Source organism: Malus sylvestris, chromosome 2, assembly GCF_916048215.2.
Source record: "Malus sylvestris chromosome 2, drMalSylv7.2, whole genome shotgun sequence".
NCBI lineage: Eukaryota > Viridiplantae > Streptophyta > Magnoliopsida > Rosales > Rosaceae > Malus > Malus sylvestris.
The window spans coordinates 4036045-4058452 of NC_062261.1; the positions used below are offsets into that span (position 1 = coordinate 4036045).

Genomic DNA, 22408 nt, shown 5'->3' on the forward strand with positions numbered 1-22408 from the left:
TGTGAGATACAGAGAAAAAGAAGATAAGAAGAAACTCGATGCAAATTACTTGAGTCTAAAGTAGGAGGGGAAATCGTACTATTCATATAAACAGTGTTTTAGACCACATTTCAGTTTATTTACAAGATTGCCACTCAGATGCTTTTAGCTTTTAACGAAGATGCCATCAGTTCGAATGATGGGAATGCCCGTATGGGGTTAACATCACACGGTTGGGGGTAAAAGTTGTGTTTGGATCAAAACTTAACTTTGGGCCCAAGCAAAAGAAGGCCCAAAAGAAGGCCTGAAGGAAGAGTCGGCCGAAGCCCAGCCGAGACCCAGAAAAGCAGGAAAGGGCCTCATCTGACTTGGTGCAGCTCATGAAGACCACTTGCCCACCTACCCAAAGGTCAAGTGGTATAGACTGACCAGCTACACAGCCCGTAAAGTACTTTATGGTGGCATTACATGTAAAAAAGCTGATGAGTCATCACCCTCAAACCGCATTCGGGCAAGGCTGTTGCTACAGGAGGACATGCTGGGTTGTCTATAAAAGAAGAAAGAGAATTCAGGATTAAGGACACTCAATCAAACAAACAAATGCAAGCACAAACTCTGCTCAAAAGCTAGATTTGCCTTCAAAACGAAGATGTAGTCAGCCCAAGCCTTCATCCCTCGCGGGATAACATTTCCTTCAAACCTTTGTAATAGCTCTGCTACCTTGTTCAACCTTGTTGTAGTATCGATTCACCTTTTGTAATCTTTCTCCCTCTCTCAAAACTTTCAGACCTTTAACAAAACTATAAAGATAGGAGCCTGCAAGACGAGCAGCCTTGCCTGATAAGGTTTAACCTTGCCCGACCTTCTATGCTTTGTATTTTTTGTCTTTTCATTCATTAAGCCTAGTAATATGTTGTATGATCCCAGTTATATGCAAGTTATTTCTAGCAAGATGACCATTAAAAAGCTTTCTCAGTACATAGACCCGATTTGAATAGATCTTCAGTATTCAAATCAGATCTAAGTCCTAAGCCCTCGAGCATGTATATTTGATCAGTTAAAAGTCCTTGGCCTCCAGGCATAAAAAAGAACCTTATGTGGACTTAACCCATCCACAACAATCCTTGATAAACGAGAAGTCCAAAGTTACTTGGGGCGCAAGTAATCGACCTACCACTTAGTTTTATTTCTATTATATGATGATTATCATAGAACGTTTATGCATGGAATAGATTCTGATAGGAAGTCTCAAGGCCTACACCTAAGGCCCCACAAAGGCACCTATTTGGGTTCATTCCGTTCTGCGGTCTAGAGCGTTCTGAGTAGAAAGAACAAATTCTGATAGGAAGCCTCAAGGCCTACACCTAAGGCCCCACAAAGGCACCTATTTGGGTTTGTTCTATCTCTCGGACGCAGGTAATCAGAAGTATAATAGTTATAAAACTCCTGCAATCAATGGAATAAGTATTATGTATTCGAGTACTGGTTTAGTAACCGATGGGAAGCCTCAAGGCCTACACCTAAGGCCCCACAAAGGCACCTATCATAACTAACCCGGTTCCTCGGGCACATATATATATACATACAACTAAAACTCGACATCCATTTCATATCTGCCATGCTGAAGATGGCAGTGGCACGCTTGAGCACCTAAAAGTTAATTTTGATTGTGAGCCTCAAGGCCTACACCTAAGGCCCCACAAAGGCACATTTCAAAGTTTGTCCTTCTCTTTCAGCCTTGCCCGACGAGCCTTGCCAACGAGTCTTGCCCGATAAAGATTCGCCTGACGAGACTTGCCCGACAGAGCCCAACCGTGAAGCAGAAGCCTGACAGCAGCCCTCAACCGACGCCAAACCTCCAGGGGAGCTGTGCATTTCGCCGACCAGGATGGAAGAATGGACAGCCTACTAAACCGATGGGAGCCTACTAAACCGATGGAAGCCTCTATGATCAGGAGAGTTCAAAGGCAGCACAAAGCCTACATGAATTCTCTGAAGACCCCCGCAACATCTGAAGCCTCCCAGAATAAAAAACTGGAGAAGACATCATCTGGGGGAAGTAATCAGCTCCGCTGGAGAAGTAAGAAAGAGGTGGAAAATGCCAGCAGCAAAAAAGAAGGTGTGGGGAATCATGTACCGCAGAACCAGCACCCTGGGAAGTATAGGATCTTGAGGAGAGCTCAAGAAGATTTGATCATGGTGCCAACCCCTGGATGGAAGCCAAAGCCTACTTGCGTTGGAGCTGTTTCATCTGAAAGGAAACCACCTTCTCTGCCATTGGTAGATCCTTTTGGTGAAGTTCCAAAACAAACACTATATGCGGGCATGAATCAACAGCAACAGGAGGGGGCACCAGAACCACTACTTCCAGCCGATTCCATGGCCTGGTTGGATGAATTTATGGACCAGATTGGGAGCAAGAAAGAAGATTTGCTCGAGCCTAGTAATTTCCATATCAACATGACATACGTATTATCTGTCACGTTTGGTGCCCGACCTGATCAGCCAGCTACTATGGAAGGTGATTACTTGACAACTGAGCCAATGATGGCACATGTCAATATAGAGGAAGTCAAAGAAGGAGAATCGGGCAAGGCTGAAACTTCTGAAGCATCCAAAAGTGGTCCTTTAAGGATTTATACCGATGAAATGGTGTTCAGCCGCCTGAACATCTCGCTAGCCAACCATCTGAAGCCCATATACGTTACAGCTCACCTGGAAGATGTGCCCTTCAAAAGAATTTTAATAGATGGTGGAGCAGCTGTTAATGTGTTACCAGCCAAGCAAATGAAGAAAATGGGAAGAGGAACGGAGGATCTTATTCCGACAGACCTCACGGTCTCTAGCTTCTCAGGCGCTATCACCAAGACCCATGGGATATTGCCTTTAGAAGTGGATTTGGGGTCTAAGCAAATCATGCTGGCATTCTTTGTGGTGGACTGCACCTCCACTTATGGAGCCTTACTCGGAAGAGATTGGATCCACCAAAGTCTGGCCATACCCTCCACTCTTCATCAACATGTAGCTGTTTACCATGAGGCGGGCACAGAAGGACCAGGTTTTTGGGAGATGGTGGAGGCCGAATCACGGCCATTTCTCCCCACAGCCAACGTTGCGGAAGCAAGTTTCTACAACCCCAACGTAGGAATCTTGAAATGTTCAGGAGCTGATGAGAACGGCCGCCCTACCAAGGTGACGGCCCAAAAGCTTTTGGAACAAGGAATGCTCCTCACAAGAGAGGAGTGAGATATACCTTGTATCATCCCAAATCCCCTACACCATCAATGATTGGACAGAAGAAAAAAGATCAGGTAATGGCAGTCAGATCCCTGATTAAAAGACTGTTGGTGTATGAGAATGGAAGAAGGCAAGAAAGAGAGCTCTTGGACAAGGAAGAGCAGGAATGACAGGTGGGAGATTCAATCAGCCAGCATGAAAGCAAGGAAGAATCTTGCAGAAAAGAACTGGATAGGGCCATTCAAATGGCCGAGTGCATATACGATCTAGACGGGCCAGACGACCTGCCCGAGAGCCCGGAGTTGGTCGAGTTTTTGTGTGCAGATTCGGATAAGCCACCACCAGAAGTCCAGGATCCTCTGGAAGTTATTGAGCTAGGAACAAAGGAGGATCCGAGACCAATACAAATTAGTGGTTTATTAGGGGTTGATGATCGGGCAAAGGTTGTCGATCTGTTGCGAGAGTTCAAAAACTGTTTTGCTTGGCATTATACTGAGATGCCAGGGTTAGATTCAGCCTTGGTGGAACATAGAATGCCCATCAAGGAGGGATATAAACCAGTTAAGCAAGCACCACGAAGGATGTCAAAGGAGATAGAAGAAAATGTCAAAGAAGAGATCGAAAGGCTAGTAAAAGCTGGCTTTATCAGACCGGCCAAATATGTAGAGTGGTTAGCCAACATTGTACCCGTTTTAAAAGCTATAACAAAAGCAGTACGATGTTGTGTTGATTACAAAAATATTAATAGTGCTACACCAAAAGATGAGTATCCTATGCCCATGGCCGATCTATCCATAGATGCAGTAGCAAAACATAAAGTCTTATCTTTTATGGATGGGAATGCCAGGTATAATCAGATAAAGATGGCTTCAGAAGATATACATAAAACAGCATTCAAGTGTCCCGGTCATGTGGGGGTATATGAATATCTGGTCATGCCATTCGGGCTCAAGAATGCTGGTGCCACCTACCAGAGGGCAATGAATGTCATCTTTCACGATCTGATTGGCCAGAGTATGAAAGTATACATTGATGACATCGTGGTGAAGTCTAAGACAGAAGGGCAGCATTTGGAAGACCTCAGACAAGCATTAACAAGGATGAGGATCCACAAATTGAAGATGAATCCAAAGAAGTGCGTGTTTGGAGTGAGAGCAGGCAACTTCTTGGGATTCCTGGTGCATCAAAGAGGTGTAGAAGTAGACAAGAACAAGTCTCGGGCAATAATGGAGTCACCGTCACCCACCAACAAGGTACAACTCCAGAGGCTATTGGGCAAAATCAATTTCTTGAGGAGATTCATTGCCAATTTAGCGAGCAAGATCCAGCCGCTGACTTATTTATTAAGACTGAAAGATAAAGAAAACTTCGAGTGGGGACCACCACACCAACAAGCCTTTGACAGCATCAAGGTCTATTTAACTTCTCCACCAGTGTTGGTGCCACCTCAAAGGGGAAAACCCTTAAAGCTGTATATTTTTGCCTCAGAGAAGTCAATCGGGAGTTTGCTAGCCCAAAATAATGAAGGCGGGAAGGAGCAGGCATCGTACTACCTCAGTAGGATTCTGACCGAGGTAGAAACTAGATATTCCCCAGTGGAAAGATTATGCTTGGCTCTATATTTCACTGCCAGCAAGCTAAGGCATTACATGTTACCTTGTCACGTACACATCATCGCCAAGACAGATGTGATAAAGTACATGTTGTCAAAGCCAATGCTAACAGGGAGGATTGGGAAGTGGATTCTAGCATTGTCAGAATTCAGTTTCCAGTATGTACCCCAGAGAGCGGTCAAAGGCCAAGCAATTGCTGACTTCCTGGCCGAACATCAAGAATCTCAAGACGAAGTAATCAATATCCCAGGAAGCCTGGAGGTCACTAGCATTTGGATCCCGCTAAGATAAGATATCTCGGGCAAAGAAGATTGGGTCCAGCAAGAGATAAGAAGAGTGACTGGTCTCTGGATCACTCCTTGGAGGTTATATTTTGATGGATCTCACACTCAAAAGGCTTCAGAAGCAGGGATTGTGATTATAAACCCTCATGGGGTCTATCATTATTATTCATTCCTCCTAGACTACCAAGGAAATACTAATAATCGGGCAGAGTATGAAACTTTGATAATTGGTCTGGAAATCTTGATGGATCTGGGGGCAGTAGAGGTGGAGATCTTTGGAGATTCAGAGTTAGTAATAAACCAGCTAAATGGGGAGTTCAAGTGCAGACATATTACCATGGCAGGATATTACTTGGCGGCTACGCAATTACTGAGTTTCTGGGATTTTGAGATATCAGTCAATCATGTTCCCAGGGAATCCAACTTAGCAGCCAACGAGATGGCACAACTAGCCTCAGGAGTGCCAATACAGGAGAGAAGATATGAGGTAGATGTCGAGATCCAAAGAAGGAACCTCCCTTCTATCTTAGAAAGGGGATTCAGCCTGGATGTAATAGCTCTAGAAACCGAAATAGAAGATTGGAGGTCCCCTATCATTCGTCATTTGAAGGATCCCTCTTCACCTACAAGCAAGAAGAATAGACAGCAAGCAACCAAGTATGTCTTGTGGGCGAAGAACTTGCTAAGGAAAACTCCAGATGGATTACTATTGAAATGCTTGGGCCAAGAAGAATCCATGAGGGTAATGGCCGAAGTACATGAAGGGGTATGTGGAGCACACCAGGCAGGAACTAAGATGAGGTGGTTGCTTAGAAGATATGGTTATTTCTAGCCCGACATGGAAAAAGATTGCAAGTCTTATGCCAAAAGTTGTGAAGAATGTCAACGGCACGGACCTCTCCAGCATGTGCCCTCAGTACCTTTAAATCCAGTAGTCAAGCCTTGGCCTTTCAGAGGATGGGCAATGGACTTCATCGGGCAAATCTATCCAGCTTCTAGTAAATGGCACACTTTCATAATTGTGGCAACGGATTACTTCACCAAGTGGGTGGAAGCATCAGCAGTAAAATCCATAACTTCGGCCGAGGTCAAGAATTTTATCGAGACCAAGATTCTGCACAGGTATGGGGTGCCCGAAACTATAGTAACGGATCGTGGGCCATCTTTTATCTCAAAAGAAGTTGAGGAGTTTGCAAGCAAGTACAAAATAAAGATGATCCAATCCAGTCCATACTACCCTCAATCAAATGGCCAAGCAGAGGCCAGCAACAAGATCTTGGTCAACATCATCAAAAGAATGGTGGTAGATAGTCCAGAAAAGTGGCATGAAAGGCTGGGGAACACTTTGTGGGCATACAGAACTTCCAAGAGGGCAGGAACAGGGACAACTCCTTATGCTTTAACTTTCGGGCAAGATGCGGTACTCCCTATGGAGATCAATGTAAGTTCGGTCAGAATTCAGAACCAATTTGGGTTACATAGTGAAGAATACATCGAAGCCATGTGTCAAGGAATTGAAGACTTGGATGTAGCCCGAATTGAAGCCTTGAACCAGATTCAAGAAGGAAAGAAAGCTGTTGCCCGAGCTTATAACAAGAAGGTGAAGATAAAGTCTTTCAAAGAAGGAGATTTAGTGTGGAAAACAGTCATCCCGCTAGGAGCTCAGCTCAGGGGCTTTGGAAAGTGGAGCCCGACATGGGAAGGTCCTTTCATTATTAGTCGAGTTTTGAATAAAGGTGGATACTACCTAGCAGACCTCGAAGGAAATGGGCAGAAACACCCCATTAATGTTAAATTCTTAAAGAAATACTGTCCTACATTATGGGATGTTAGAGATTGTTACATTGAAGAGGGGGCAAAGTAAAGCAGGCGTCGGGAGTTTCATATGCAGTGTTTGTTCATCAACCATTCAAAGAAAACAAAAGGACAAAAGTTGCTGAAATAATTTTTATTTCATGTCGACAAATTGGTGAAATTAACAAAAGATTCAATTTCTACATATTACATTTGATTCTCTCTAAGTATAGTGATTTCTTCAGCTGGTTTTCCGATGTCTTCATGGATGGAACCCGATCAGGTGATCGGGTTGTGCGGCCAACATGTGCTTGGTAGAGGATCCTCCGACAGAGCCACCACCATATGTGATGGTGAAGCCTGACTTATGACGGCAGCAAGCAGGAAAGCAAGCCTTCGTGAAGAACTCGCCTGACCAAGGGTGTTGGGGATAGCAGGGTGTTCGACCAATGGTGTTGGAGATAGCAGTCATTTGATGAAACCCCCTTTTTTCTCACGAAAAGGGAGTTTTAGGAAACTCCACTCAAAATCTGAAGAACCCATTTCTCAGTTTTTTTTTTCCCGAGGAAGATTAGATGGTTTTGACAGGAGGGGTTCCAAGCCAGAATTTATAGGACCCAGAGGACAGTTCAAAGGTCGTGGGAAGATCAAGAGACTCCGGGTGCCATTAATTTCATCCAAAAAACACAAGTTCCAAGGGCAAAGATGCAGCCGCATGAAGAACTTTTCAATTAATATTGGCGCCTGGAATTCCAGGCTAAATATCAATTGAAGGGGGCACTGTTTGGATCAAAACTTAACTTTGGGCCCAAGCAAAAGAAGGCCCAAAAGAAGGCCTGAAGGAAGAGTCGGCCGAAGCCCAGCCGAGACCTAGAAAAGCAGGAAAGGGTCTCCTCTTACTTGGTGCAGCTCATGAAGACCACTTGCCCACCTACCCAAAGGTCAAGTGGTATAGACTGACCAGCTACACAGCCCATAAAGTACTTTATGGTGGCATTACATGTAAAAAAGCTGATGAGTCATCACCCTCAAACCACATTCGGGCAAGGCTGTTGCTACAGGAGGACATGCTGGGTTGTCTATAAAAGAAGAAAGAGAATTCAGGATTAAGGACACTCAATCAAACAAACAAATGCAAGCACAAACTCTGCTCAAAAGCCAGATTTGCCTTCAAAACGAAGCTGTAGTCAGCCCAAGCCTTCATCCATCGCGGGATAACCTTTCCTTCAAACCTTTGTAATAGCTCGGCTACCTTGTTCAACCTTGTTGTAGTATCGATTCACCTTTTGTAATCTCTCTCCCTCTCTCAAAACTTTCAGACCTTTAACAAAACTACAAAGATAGGAGCCTGCAAGACGAGCAGCCTTGCCTGATAAGGTTTAACCTTGCCTGACCTTCTATGCTTTGTATTTTTTGTCTTTTCATTCATTAAGCCTAGTAATATGTTGTATGATCCCAGTTATATGCAAGTTATTTCTAGCAAGATGACCATTAAAAAGCTTTCTTAGTACATAGACCCGATTTGAATAGATCTTCAGTATTCAAATCAGATCTAAGTCCTAAGCCCTCGGGCATGTATATTTGATCAGTTAAAAGTCCTTGGCCTCAAGGCATAAAAAAGAACCTTATGTGGACTTAACCCATCCACGACAATCCTTGATAAACGAGAAGTCCAAAGTTACTTGGGGCGCAAGTAATCGACCTACCACTTAGTTTTATTTCTATTATATGATGATTATCATAGAACGTTTATGCATGGAATGGATTCTGATAGGAAGCCTCAAGGCCTACACCTAAGGCCCCACAAAAGCACCTATTTGGGTTCATTCCGTTCTGCGATCTAGAGCGTTCTGAGTAGAAAGAACAAATTCTGATAGGAAGCCTCAAGGCCTACACCTAAGGCCCCACAAAGGCACATATTTGGGTTTGTTCTATCTCTCGGACGCAGGTAATCAGAAGTATAATAGTTATAAAACTCCTGCAATCAATGGAATAAGTATTATGTATTCGAGTACTGGTTTAGTAACCGATGGGAAGCCTCAAGACCTACACCTAAGGCCCCACAAAGGCACCTATCATAACTAACCCGGTTCCTCGGGCACATATATATATACATACAACTAAAACTCGACATCCATTTCATATCTGCCATGCTGAAGATGGCAGTGGCACGCCTGAGCACCTAAAAGTTAATTTTGATTGTGAGCCTCAAGGCCTACACCTAAGGCCCCACAAAGGCACATTTCAAAGTTAACTCTGTCCTTCTCTTTCAGCCTTGCCCGACGAGTCTTGCCCGATAAAGATTCGCCTGACGAAACTTGCCCGACAGAGCCCAACCGTGAAGCAGAAGCCCGACAGCAGCCCTCAACCGACGCCAAACCTCCAGGGGAGCTGTGCATCTCGCCGACCAGGAAACTTGCCCGACGGGAATTCCTGAAGCGAACAAGTTGGGTGGGCATTGTTGTCAGTTAGGGTTGCATTCGGTGGGATCGATGGCTCGGTGTGGGATTTGGTGGGAAGGCATGTTGCTTGCAAAGAGGAGGAGAGAGGGAATGAGGGAGGGGGAGGGAGAGAGAGGGGTTTGGTGAGGGGAAGTCATGCGACTTGCAGAGAGGAGTGAGGGAGAGAGGATGAGAGAGGGAAGGAGGGAAGGGGAGGGAGAGAGAGAGGGGTTTGGTGAGGGGAAGGCATGCGACTTGCAGAGAGGAAGGAGGGAGAGAGTTGGAGAGAGAGGGAAGGATGGAGGGGGAGGGAGAGAGAGAGGGGTTTGGTGAGGGGAAGGCATGCGACTTGTAGAGGGACGGAGCGAAGCTTAAAAGCAACTGCAAAAAGTTCAATGGACAGGGTCGCAGCAATGGAGACACCTCGCTCTGAACCATTTCCCCTCTCCTCAAGCGAATGCTGAACAAAGTTTTGAAGGAACAAAAAGAAGAAGAGCTACACATAATAGAATCCGATTTGCAAGGAAAAGAAGAAAGCCAGCTTTTCAACGAAAAAGCTAAAATCAATCCCTTCAACCTCCTCATCGGCGGCGGCACCCACGACCACCAGGTTCACTTTTAATTTAATTTTAATTTTAATTTTTTGCTTTTTTAGTGGATTAAAGAATATGAAACGAATTATAATTTAAAATGGGGAAATTTTGTTGATTTTTGCGTTCAGTGTTCTGACTTTTGAGTGATCATCGAGCTGTGATGGGTTGGTGTTGGATTTGATTCAATTGAGGTAAAAGCTCTGCATGATTGTGATACGGAGAAAATGCTAGAATCTTACCTTCGATCCAAATATCTGATTTTTGTTACAATTGCTATTTTCATTGCAGGAAAATGTGGCGGAGACAATAATTCCCAAATCCTCGAGTTTTATAAATGCATTCCAATTGATAGCCATGTCAAATGATCTCGATTTGTCAGGTATGTTCGAGGAACAGGCAAGTTTACAAGAAATAGATTTACTAAAATAACTAATCCTACTTTTTTAGCTTATAACGAATAATGTTGAACTGTTAACTTAATTTAGGATGAGAAATAGAAGACAACAAGAATTGGACCCAAGCATACCATTACTGAAACCATGAAGAAAATAGAAGCGGCTGCAACAGATGCGAGTATTCTGTAGCAAGAACAAACAACTTCAGGGTACATGAAACTTATATTCAATCGTACTTCTTTATCTGCTTATCAAAGTTCCTTCCTGCCAACTAATGATGTATTATTTTTTCATCAGATGTAAATGCATGCAAAAATTCCAATGGAAACGTAAATCACCATATCCAGGTAAATCCGAATTGTAGATCAGACTTATATTACAATTTGCTTTCTTTGTGAAATTTTATTGTAATCTCTGGCTTTTGAAATTCTATATGAAATTGTGAATGTCATTCGGAATCAAGTCTGGCCGAGTTCTTTACTAAATAGTGCGAAAATATGCATGATGAAACTAAATTACTTTTGTATCATCTATATTTACCTGTTATCATAACAGGATTTAAAATATAGAAACATACTGCTTAATGTATAATTGAGTGAAATGCTAGTTTACATAGATATTGTGCTTATTTGTTTTAGGTGGATTACCAAAAGGAGCTCATCAAGTATTCTGCGAGCACGATCGACCTTGATCATTTGGATATTTAAAGGAGCCATTGATAAAGGGAAGACGACGAGTTGTGAACCTGTGTGCCAATTTTGCCAATTTTGCAGACAAGCAGAAACTCTGGCACTTGCCTCTGTCCTATCCTCCTCTCGCCGCCGTCTCCCTTCTCTCACCTCCGTCGTCTTACTCCTCCTTTCTCTGTCTCTGGAATCCTATCGTCATCTTCCTCGCATGCAAGGCTCTGGCCCTTTCAATTGAAACCAAAACGTGTTTCAGGTGCCTAACACAACCTCTCACTACTCACTCACATCAGTTGGTTTTTGTAATTTGAACTTTTTTTTCTAATAAATTTGTATGCTTTCTGGATTTTTATGGCAGTTTTGGACCTTATCTTTTCTGAATTTGTGTGCTTCTCTGGGTTTTTTAATGGCAGTTCTGAGGAAGAGCAAGAAAAAGGAAGAACCAGTATTAGAAGATCTTCCCAAAGAGTACTGTGATGATGTGAGTGCCTTTATCCTTTAACTTGGCCAAATGGGTGCTCAAATTTCACGTTTTTCTGTGATTATATGAGTAAATTTATGTTTTTTGTTTTTGGGTTTTGCCAAATTCAATGGTGGTATTTATGGGTTTGGTATTGATTTTCAGATTAACAATGACTTTGGGGAAATTGATTGAGTCTGCATTCAATGTAACTTTTCATGCAGTTACATACTGATGAAATAGAATTCAATTTTTTCATTCCTTTTTTTTTTAAATGCAGTTACATTTATATGATGATTTACAGCATATATTCATCTTTTAGATTCTAATTCTTCATGCAGTCTAAGCCATGAAGGATTTGATAAACCCACAATTGATAACAATGTGCGGCGGCACCAACGGTTTTGGACAAGGAACAAGTAAGTACCATTTTGTTTCATTGTTTCAAAGTATTATGTAGAGATTGCTTTAATATCTTGGCTTCTTTGCTGTTTGTGGGGTGTATGAGATAGGATTTAGGAGATCTGGTTTAGATTTTGCAAAGAGAGTGTGTCCGAGAGAAATGTGGGAGGATTTAGGCGAGGGATTTCAGGGATTTGTTTAGGGTTTCTTTTCTGCGATTTGCAGACAGAGAGATGGGACAAGGGTGAGAGAGAGATGGGAGGATTTTCTGCGAGGGTAGAGGGAACGGGTAAGGGAGGTATGGGTATGCGTAGGGGATGGAAAAACATTTCGTTTTCCATTTGCTTCCTCAAACCCGAGGGATTGCTGCAATTGCAGAGAGAGATGGGGGTGTCCGTTAGGTCCCCTTTCAGTGTCACATTTGTGCTTTGTCCACCCTTGATTGTTGTGTGATTCATTCTCACGAACGTTCTATGCACAAGGTTTCATGTTATTCCTTCCTTTTAATTTTGATATTATTGTGCTTAATTTCTATTTTATTTTATTGGGTGATTAGATTAACAGACTTTGGATATTTGGTATAATAATTTCACATCACGTGTTGCCCTTTTGCATCACCTTAATTGTTCATCAGATGCTAACTTTTAATTATGTTTTCTTTGGGTCAGTCTCCATCTGGTACATGTGTCCATCCTTTTGGAGTGGAGCACTATCTTTCTGACAGCATAAATGCTCTGAGAAGCTACTATGGAGACAAGCAGTTGTTTACTCCGTTCTAGGTATGTTTTTCTTTAGTATTTTAGAGGGATTCTTAACTATTCCCCATTGTAATCTTTACCTTTGTATCTATCTCTCTCAAAAGACGATGAGAGTAGCAACTGTTGCAAAGCAAATTCTCAGATGTATATAAGCATATACATACATTGGACAAAAACCGAATCTTAAATTGGGGCAGTGAGTTCTGCAACATCTTGGTGCTGCATATATTCTCACACTTTTAAAAGTTGTATTTCTCATATACATTGGGAATTTTAATTAGTTTTATTTCATTTTTGTAGGGCAATTTAGTAGATATTTAGACATAAAAGAAGATGCGTGAATCAATACAATTAACCTAATAGTGATTTGGTTCAGCGTAAAGACCATTGCTAGGGCACTCAAGCCATTTTCTTAATTTATGCGCATATATATTATACGTAACCAGAACATGTTTCCAAAGGATGTTAGTTAGTGTTCATGCTCTGCTGATATTTTATTCTGTTCATTTTGATTTTGTTTTTCAGTTGTGGTTATAGGATTGTTTTGTCTCTCTTTTTTTCTTTTTTGTTTTCCCTCGTACAACTTTTCTAAAATTGAACTGTTGTTCTCAATTGGTTCTTTGAACCGAGGCCAATTGGGCTGTGCCTTTGGAAGGTCTCACTGCTATTAAAGTTGAATGGTGCTAACTGAATATAATGCGTTCATTCTTCGGTGTGTGTGAGTGTATGTGTATGCAGTCTATGCGAGTGCATGCAGTGCGGTTAGGTTCATTCCCGCATGGGTTTTCGTCTTTTTTTCGTTAAATGGTTAGGTTCATTCCCGTATGGGAGAGGTGTGTTTTTGCCATCAAATTGGTAGAGACTGATCTTAATCAAATATCATGCCATAGTGTTATTTTGTTTGCATCTATGGAACTATATATTTACTTCGTTGTTGTTGACAGCTTCGCATGTTCCTTCCAGATAATGCTGCCTTTTTGGATTTCGTATGAGTGTCCCGGGTCGGTTCTGGACCATCAAAAGAGGGATGATCGCTGTCATTCGGACTGCAGGCGTCCACTTCAAAATCCCGGTAAACACATCCTTTTCTTGATTTCAGGCCATGCAAAATTCATGGTGAAAAAACTGAGCTCATGTCGTTGGTTTGTGCCTCTGTCCTATTTCTTATTTATTTATTTTATCAATCCTTTTCCTTGTTGGTTCTATTTGTTGCTGCTGGTTCCGATATTTCATTGTCCTATCTGTGCATGATATCAGTGCTGCCACTTTTCATATTCTTATCAATGCTTACATCCTCACTCTTTTCCTTCTGTTTCTTTTGCTTAACATGGTTTCGGCTTTTTGAGATTGTGTGTTTGATTAACATTTGATCATATGGTGTTAGAATTTAAATTTGATGTGAATAAATTCTGCCGGCGGGGATTTTGGTCTCTAGATTTTTCATGGTGTAATTTTTATGGCAAGATCCATTGGTGTTGTGTGCATTTTTATCAACAATAATAAGCTTTTTCTCAGCATTGCAAACAAGTTTTCTTATAATTGAGGGACGAGTGCATGGTGCATGTGTCTTGATTTATTCAGGTTAAAAATGTCTTATTTATGCAGTTAAGGCGGGTGCATTCAAGTCCCGCAGCAATGCGCGAGCATATTTTCTCGTTCAGACTGAAGGAGGTCTTAACGCCATTTTGCCTAATACTATTCTTATATTTACTAATGGTTTTACGTTTGGGTTTAATTGGATAATCAGAGAGTAGTGCGTCAGACTATGGATATTCAGAAACCGAAAGCATAATTCATATTCTTCTAACAAGTCCACGCAAATAACCACAATCACAATGTTATTTTATAACTGGCCATCTAGAACGCAGTACAGAAGCACTAAAAGCGTCCAAGTGAAAGTGCTTTCTTCTCATGTAGTTTCATTTAACTTAGTTTTGACATGCCAATCAGTCACACACTCAACTCCTGAACGTTCGGGCTCAATGGCTCCAAGAGAGCTTCCACTTCACTCTGATTCACCTCCTCTAACTTTGACAGGTTCCACTTCGGATTCTGCATTGACAAGAAACCGAAGCCAAAGATAAAGATCCGTTCTGATATACGGAAAGTAAGATGATTATATAACTGTAGGTCTAGTAGAGGCTGTAATTGTTTATGTCGCAGCAACTCATTCCACAAAGACGATCTTATAGCAAGGCGATATTATCACATCAGTCAACTTTTGTTGGTCAAGTAAAGCACATGTTACTCACAGAAAATGTGAAATACTACAAAACAAAACCTATCAAAAGGATGCAACCATGTGATGAAAGAAACGAAAAGGTACGAAGTCCAGACTCACTGTGGATAATTGGTTGTCATTTTTCCCAAGCGCAGATGCCAACTTTGGAGAAGTAATTTTGTGTCAAATAAAGTGAAAAAGGAGCACCCTTTCCAAGACCTTGAAGAGCTTTGTTAGCCCACTCCACTGCAATAGAAACAATTTGGTCGAAAATACTTGACAGTGACATACAAGCCTCTCAATAGAAGAGTAAGACAAACTTACCAGTAGCATCTGAACTCGGCTGCTGCTTTTTAAGTTCATCAATTGTCTCAAGAACCGACTTATTTACACCAAATGCTGAAGTTATTTCAGGTAAAAGACTCTTGAGTTGCGTTTCAGAATCTGGGTTGCTGCTGAATTTGGCCACAGTTGTTTCAATGTTCTGAAGGGGATCCTGGGAACTGCATCAACAATGGAGTTGCTTTTATCTCAACAAACGCATTAGACAATGTGATGATGCCAACTAAAGGTAACCCCACTAAAGCATCGGAAATTGCGTCCGAGGATAGAAAAGGCATACCTGCAGATCCTCCTCCCGAACTCTTTGCCTCTATATGTGAAAACCCATCTGGGAACAACCAACTTCCGTTCTCTGGCATAGCAAGAACACTGCTCTGAAATTCGAAAAGCCACTGCAATGTAATTTACAACATTGACAATCTCTGTCTGACAAGGCAATAGTACCTCTGCAATGATCTGGTAGCGACCGGTGACCTGATAGGCCAATACCAAGACCCACTGTTATGTCACCCATGAAGCTTATATAGGGCTTCTTGCACAGAGATTTTGCATATTAGAGAATACTCAGCAGTGGATACCTGAAAAACCTGCAGCACAAATATCATATCGATAGCCTCTGAATCTTGAGAATACTATAAATGGTAGCTTAGAAAAGAAATGAATCCTACCCAAGTCAAAGCAAAATCAAGACTAACAAATGATCAGATGTTGTAGGTTGCCCGAGAATGCCAAACATGAAATTACAAAAGGAAAAATCGTATGTGTTGGACATTAGTAAATAAATGATGAAAGCACAATCTTAGCAATTAAAGAAATGTTGAAATTTTACATGGGTTTTTGTAATGTTGAAATGTTTCCGGATGCAATATGTCTTCAAAATTCAAAACAATTACTTACTGGAAAATCATAAGAATCTGAAAGAAGTATGAAATATTGACTTGCTGATGATGAAGCTGGAGGTGATCTGTAGTCCAGGAGCTCAGAATGTGATGATGAGGATGAGTCTGATGATGACAATGCAACACGACCTTGATCGTGTCTCACCATAGAACCGATCTGGGTGCGACTTAATCTTGACAGAAGATGCTTTCACTTCAAAATTTTTGCCTTTTTCCCTTTCTGTCATCTGTAGTAATTCTCATTTGATTACTGGGATTACTATTATCAGATGATTCATGGCTTGGTTCTGCCTCATCATAGAACCAAGCTGGATGTGGGTCAGAAACATAACCAGCACGATTCATAGCATCCATATTTTCAGTCATTGGTTTATCCCACACTGGATTAACTCCTGTTCTCTTAACAGTAAATAAATAATAAGGATCCACACTTACAAAAGGTTCTTCAAAAATTATATCAACTTTATCCCCGCCTTGCAAATTGAGCTTATCGTTCGATAGTTGTCCTAGCCAAATATAATCAGGTTCTGGCATGTCGTCTATTTCTTCTCCGTCTGTTTCTCCTCCGCGTGTGGCTATGCAGGCTCGCAACTCAGTACGCTTGGTGTGATTTATAACAGTAATGTAAAGAGAATAAAAATTAATTTCTGAGTGGTAAAAGCAGAATAGAGTCAGGCCTTTAAAATTACGAACATCACTCAGGGGAATATCAAAACTGACTTTATTGCCATTGTTGACAAACTCAAACCAATCGGGAACATAATTCCCAGGGAAGAAAATGCCACCAAATCCGCAAGAAGTCCATCCCTATATAAACAATGCAAGTGTCATATATATACATGTACATGTGCGTTTGTGCGTGCATGCGCACGATAGGAAGGCAATTAAAGAAAGAGGGAGAGATACCTGTAGGATGTTCTTCTTAAAATTAGCTGTGAGATTGGTGCACCTTTTCATATCAATCAACGTCATGGAGGATAATGACTTATCCAAGCCTGGAACCTCAGTGAGTGCGGGCGAATCACTTACATTCAGTTTTCTCATCTTTGACATTTCCGAAAAATTGGGCATTATTTTCAATGCAGGGCAACCAGGTGCGTTCAAGACTTCCAAATTTGTTGGTAAATTGGGGATTGTATGAAGATTTATGCAGTCACTTAGCTTCAGAGTTTCAAGCTTTGAAAGATCATTGAGGCTCGGTAGGCTACAAAAAGAATTCCCTTGAAGATTCAAATCTTGTAAGGAAATTAGACTCCCAAGATCCTTAGGGATTTTATCATCTAATTCGCACCATGAGAGATCTAAATGAGTGAGATTGTTCAATCCTACTATGGAAGGTGGTACTTGTTTTATGGCTGTGAAACCTGCTTCAAGTATTTTCAATGATATCATCTTCCCTAAATCCTTATGCAGTTTTCCGAATTTTGAACAGAACATAAGAAAAAGAGTCTCAACAGATTTCGACTTATAGAAATCCCTTGGAAGAGAACTAAGCATTTTGCAATCGTTAAGGTTCACCAAAGAAAGTCTTTTAAGATAACCAATAGAGGGGTGAATCTCGGACAATTTATTGCAGCTTTCCAATATCAACTCTTCAAGATTTGGGACTTGTGAAAAGTCTGGTGATTTAATTAGGTCAGTGGAACAACTGAGATCAATGATCTTCAACTTCTGGAGCGAGAGCGACTAATGCACAAAACCAAAGAAAAATTGAAGTTAATATCCAAAAAGAAAATCTTAAAAAAAAGGAATCCAAAAACAAATAGAAACAGAATATTATGACGTGTAATTGATTATACCTTGGAACCCTGCCAAAACTGTACCAATTTACTACCGTGCATCTTTATAGCAACTAGTTTCTCTTGATTTAAAAAGTCATCTGGTATGGACTGTAAAGGGAATTTACTCCAACACAACCATATTAACTCTTTGGGAAGATGTTTGTATTTTCCATTGAGCTTATTAGCGTAGTTGAGCTGAAGTAATCTCAGTTTCTTCATATTGGCAAATGCTTCTGTGCTGAAACTAGTCTTGTCAGAGCTTGGTAACCCGGGATAAGGGATATCTAGAGCAAGTCCTTCAACTTCTTCAGTTCCCTGTTAAAAAAAAAAAAAAAAAAGGTTTAAGTAAGAAATAGATTATTTGCATATGTTTACATGATTTTGCATAATGAATTATACTTGCATTCCCCCTTTGGGGTGACGAGCTCATTCTGCCGCTTGCAAATAACATTTCTTAATCGTACAAATTTTCATTCTGGAACCATCCAATTTCTTACTCTTATAATCATTACAAAAAATTTGAATCAGAGATAACTTAATTTAGACATCCAAATGTATCAATAAATGGATAATTCATTATTGATATATTACTTGGGCAAAATCACGTACTATGAATAAATGCGAGTACTATTGTTGGCTAATTGAGCTTTCCTTGTGCAACTACATATATACACATGAATGTTGTCTAATGTATAATAGACATTTTGTTGAAAAAAAAAAGTATAATAGACATACGTGGGTTATATATGCTTTTCCTGTACAATGCATTAATCCAAAATTTTATTGGGAATGTACTTACAGATTTATTTGTTAATACATTGGTGACCTCTCGAGAATTCCACAACCTGCTCCATTTTCCAGGGTGACCGGGGGACTTTTCAGAAATGATTACTCTGGCCATTTCTCGAAGCAAATCATGCATATACAACATGTTGTGTTCAACAGTTACAAGGCATCGTTCACGGAGGACACTGATTCCTATTGTTGTAAAAAATTCACATCCATCTAATACTTTTGTGACATAGTCCTTATCCTCTCCAATAAAGAAACAAGCTATGTCAAGGAATATAGCCTTTTGTGTAAGATCCAGCTTTTCAAAGCTTACTCTTAGCGGTTTCATTATTCCTTCATGAGGAATTTTTTTTAATTTCTCCGACTGACTTTTCCACTCTGATGGGACTCTTTCAATCATAGAAGAACCTAAAACTTCAAGGGCTAGTGGTAAACCACCACAGTAAGAAACAACCTCTTTTGAGAGTTCAAGATATCCTTCATTAGGACAACTATTTCCAAAGGCATGCCAACTGAAGAGTTTCAGAGCTTCCCCTTCATTCATTTCCTTAAGCGGATATGTCTCGTCCACTTTCATGTTCACTTGCTTTAGTAAACGATCATCTCGTGTCGTTATGATAATTCTACTTCCTAGGCCAAACCAATCACGATTTCCAGCTATTGCATTTAGTTGTTCCACTTTGTCTACATTGTCAATAATGACAAGTACTCTTCTACTTTGGAGATGATGTTTTATCAGACTGATACCTTCATCAACACTGGTTATCTCACGCTTGTTCGGTTTCAAGATGTTAGAAACAAGTTGTTCTTGCGAAACAACCAGATCTTTTTCACTAACGTTGTTAAGGAAACTTTTGAATTGGAACTCATGATGAATTTTGTTATAAATGGCTTTGGCAGCTGTTGTTTTACCCAATCCACCCATCCCCCAAATTCCAACCATGCGAACAACATTTGATCCACCATTTGAAAGAAAAGTGATGATATCTTGAATGCGAGTATATATTCCAACTGGGTGCTTGGCCACATGTAAACTTTCTGCGCTCGGAAGCCATTCCGGGATAATCTTGTCAACAATTTCTCTAATAAGCTTTGCTTCGCACCTGAAAAATTGAATTGGTAAGCTTAGTAAGTAGGCTCAGTATGAGCTATTAGTATATTTCCGTGTTTCCTTCGCGCGCGTGTGTGCACACAAACTATCTACTATAGCTAGTATGTGATTTTGGGACCAACGTCAATAAAAGAAACAAATTCATTCATTGATATATTAAAGTTTGGTGTATCAATTAAACTCCAATTATGGTTTAGGTTTTACAGGAAATTGGAGAAATGGTCCCTGAACTATGATTGAACTGTAGCTTTGGTTCTTAAACTAAAAAATTCAATAAATCTTGTCCTTGAACTTAACAAAATATGGAGCATTCATCCCTCCATGTTAACACCGTAAGATTTTCTGTTAATTTGATGACGTCATCTTTGTGGGCTCTATATTTTTGTTTACTAGATGCCACGTGGCTTGAAAATTCAAAATAAAAGAAAATAAATACAAACATAGAGAAAGAAAAAGAAAAAAAAAATACTTCAATTATAAAAGTTAACTCTCTCCAATCCTCCCTTCCGCCTCCCCTCCTCCAAACCCCAGCCACACCATTGTAGCACTTCCCAACAGCAAAAACAAAGAAAGTTTATAATCCAAATTTGGAACACATCTCCCTTTGCAAACAAATTCACAATGACATCCATCCACGTTGTCTCGACAGGTAAGATTCAAGAAATTTGTGAGATGTGGGTTTGGGTGAAGGCTGTGGTCCATGGGCTACAGGTTGGGGCCGGCTGGGGAGTGGGGATTAGGGATTGGGGGTTGGAAGTGGGAGGTTGACGGGTGTGAATCAAAGATTGAAGGTGAAGGGGTGGGCTGCGAGCCTGCGAGTGTTGGTGGGATGAGGTAGGCCTGCAATTATATATATATAAATATATATATAGATATATATAGTAGACACTTTTAACTAAAATTTAAAGGAATTGGTTACGAAGGACTAACGCTCCATATTTTATCAAGTTCAAGGACAAAATATAATGAATTTTTAATATAGGAACCAAAGCTACAATTTTCCTCTAGATTTTATATGAGAGATTAAGGTGTATTAATTAAGCATGTTAATTAGAGTAATACAACTTAAATATTGAAAAGCACAATGATTACCTGCAATTATATATATATATATAGTAGACACTTTTAACTAAAATTTAAAGGAATTGGTTACGAAGGACTAACGCTCCATATTTTATCAAGTTCAAGGACAAAATATAATGAATTTTTAATTTAGGAACCAAAGCTACAATTTTCCTCTAGATTTTATATGAGAGATTAAGGTGTATTAATTAAGCATGTTAATTAGAGTAATACAGCTTAAATATTGAAAAGCACAATGATTACCTCTTATCAGTGATTTGAAGATGGTAGCCAGACAAATTTGCAGCTTTTGTAAGAACCTCTCCCCACTGCTTTATCCCTTCTTGTTTAGCTTCACGTTTCTTGTCATCCTTTTCTTCACCGATGCCCTCTTCGTGCTTCTGAAATTCTTCAGCCAACTCTGCAGCTTCTCTAAGAGCCTCTGTCCACTGCTTTACCCTTTCTCGTTTTTCTTCACGTTTCTTGTCATCTTTTTCTTTACTGATGTTCTCTTCGTGTTTCTTAAATGCTTGGGCCAAAACTCCATTCTGCTTCCTGACATGTGAAGGATCAACGTGATAGAATATTGGCAAAACATGTCGCCCCAATTTGTCTCTGCACTCCATGATCTTCACCAGCTCGTTAAGACACCAACTCGAATCCGCATACCTCTCTGAGAAGACAATGATATAGATCTTCGATTTTTCGATTGCCTGTTCCAGTTCTTTTTTTATTTCTTCCCCTCTTTCTAGATCGTCCTCATCGATATATGCTTGATATCCCCTATCTGTTAATGCCGCGTGGAGGTGGTCCGTGAAGCCACTGCGTGTGTCTACACCGCTGAAGCTCAAGAACACGTCGTAATTCCAAAGTTTTGACTTGGGGGAGGATGAAGAGGAGGCTTCATGGTTTGTCATGGCGGTATCCACTGTTATGGCACTGCAGTGGTTCAGATTATGACTGAAAAATGGCAGTAGTTGTGTTTGTGCTATTGAACAGATGATCCTGAAACACCTAAACCCAAGTCAAGCTCCTTAAGTCAACAAGAACAAAGTTTATAATATAATAATGTTGGCGTATGGAAACGACATAATGTTGGCCAGAAGGTGCAGAGACAAACTTGAATGCAAGCTTTCTGAAATCTTCCAAACAATACAGATAAAAAGGTAACACCCTAGTCAGAAATGAACTGAGGTGTTAGTTTTGTAAGAAACCCAGATGACAAAATCAACAAAATAGAATGGAAAACTGACTTACACTTTTAAGGCATGCTAGAATCTTGATCTAAAATTGGTGGTGGGTCGATTGTTGGTCACCAACTCTAAATGAAGAATTCATCAGAACCTAGAAAATTAAACAAAGAACTTTCCAAAATCAACATTTACTAAAAACCATTTACTTGGTTATCATGCAAGATGGCTTGCCAAAGATTGAATTAAGGAATGCACAACTTTACTTTTATGATGATTTCCAATGACAGCTAAAAGGTCAGAACCAAATGAAAATAAAAGTTAGGACTTCACAAAACCAATTAAAATCTAATTCCAAAGTTACAAAC

At 40.5% G+C, this 22408-nt stretch overlaps 1 protein-coding gene and 2 long non-coding RNA genes across 4 annotated transcripts; 1 reads left to right on the forward strand and 2 right to left on the reverse strand.

Annotated features, from left to right (window-relative positions):
* The first annotated feature begins 10066 nt into the window (after positions 1–10066).
* On the forward strand, positions 10067–12887 carry LOC126595441 (uncharacterized). 2 transcript variants are annotated; one of them, XR_007613534.1, is made up of 7 exons: positions 10067–10132; positions 10230–10320; positions 10427–10545; positions 10634–10683; positions 10975–11278; positions 11436–11503; positions 11824–12246. It is a non-coding gene; the product is annotated as an uncharacterized LOC126595441 (long non-coding RNA). The 2 variants fall into 2 exon arrangements; XR_007613533.1 differs by lacking the exon at positions 10067–10132 and adding an exon at positions 12553–12887 and having other exon boundaries at positions 10178–10320; positions 11824–11901.
* Positions 12888–14356: 1469 nt separating this feature from the next.
* On the reverse strand, positions 14357–15053 carry LOC126595594 (uncharacterized). The gene is made up of 2 exons (XR_007613620.1): positions 14984–15053; positions 14357–14694 (listed from the first exon to the last, which is right to left on the reverse strand). It is a non-coding gene; the product is annotated as an uncharacterized LOC126595594 (long non-coding RNA).
* A 1061-nt stretch (positions 15054–16114) lies between these two features.
* On the reverse strand, positions 16115–21855 carry LOC126595428 (disease resistance protein RPV1-like). Its single transcript, XM_050261732.1, has 5 exons — positions 21115–21855; positions 18685–19780; positions 17904–18200; positions 17011–17790; positions 16115–16911 (listed from the first exon to the last, which is right to left on the reverse strand). The coding sequence occupies exons 1-5, from the start codon at positions 21765–21767 to the stop codon at positions 16300–16302; spliced, it is 3438 nt and encodes a 1145-aa protein (XP_050117689.1). The 5' UTR covers positions 21768–21855; the 3' UTR covers positions 16115–16299.
* Between the last annotated feature and the right edge of the window lie 553 nt (positions 21856–22408).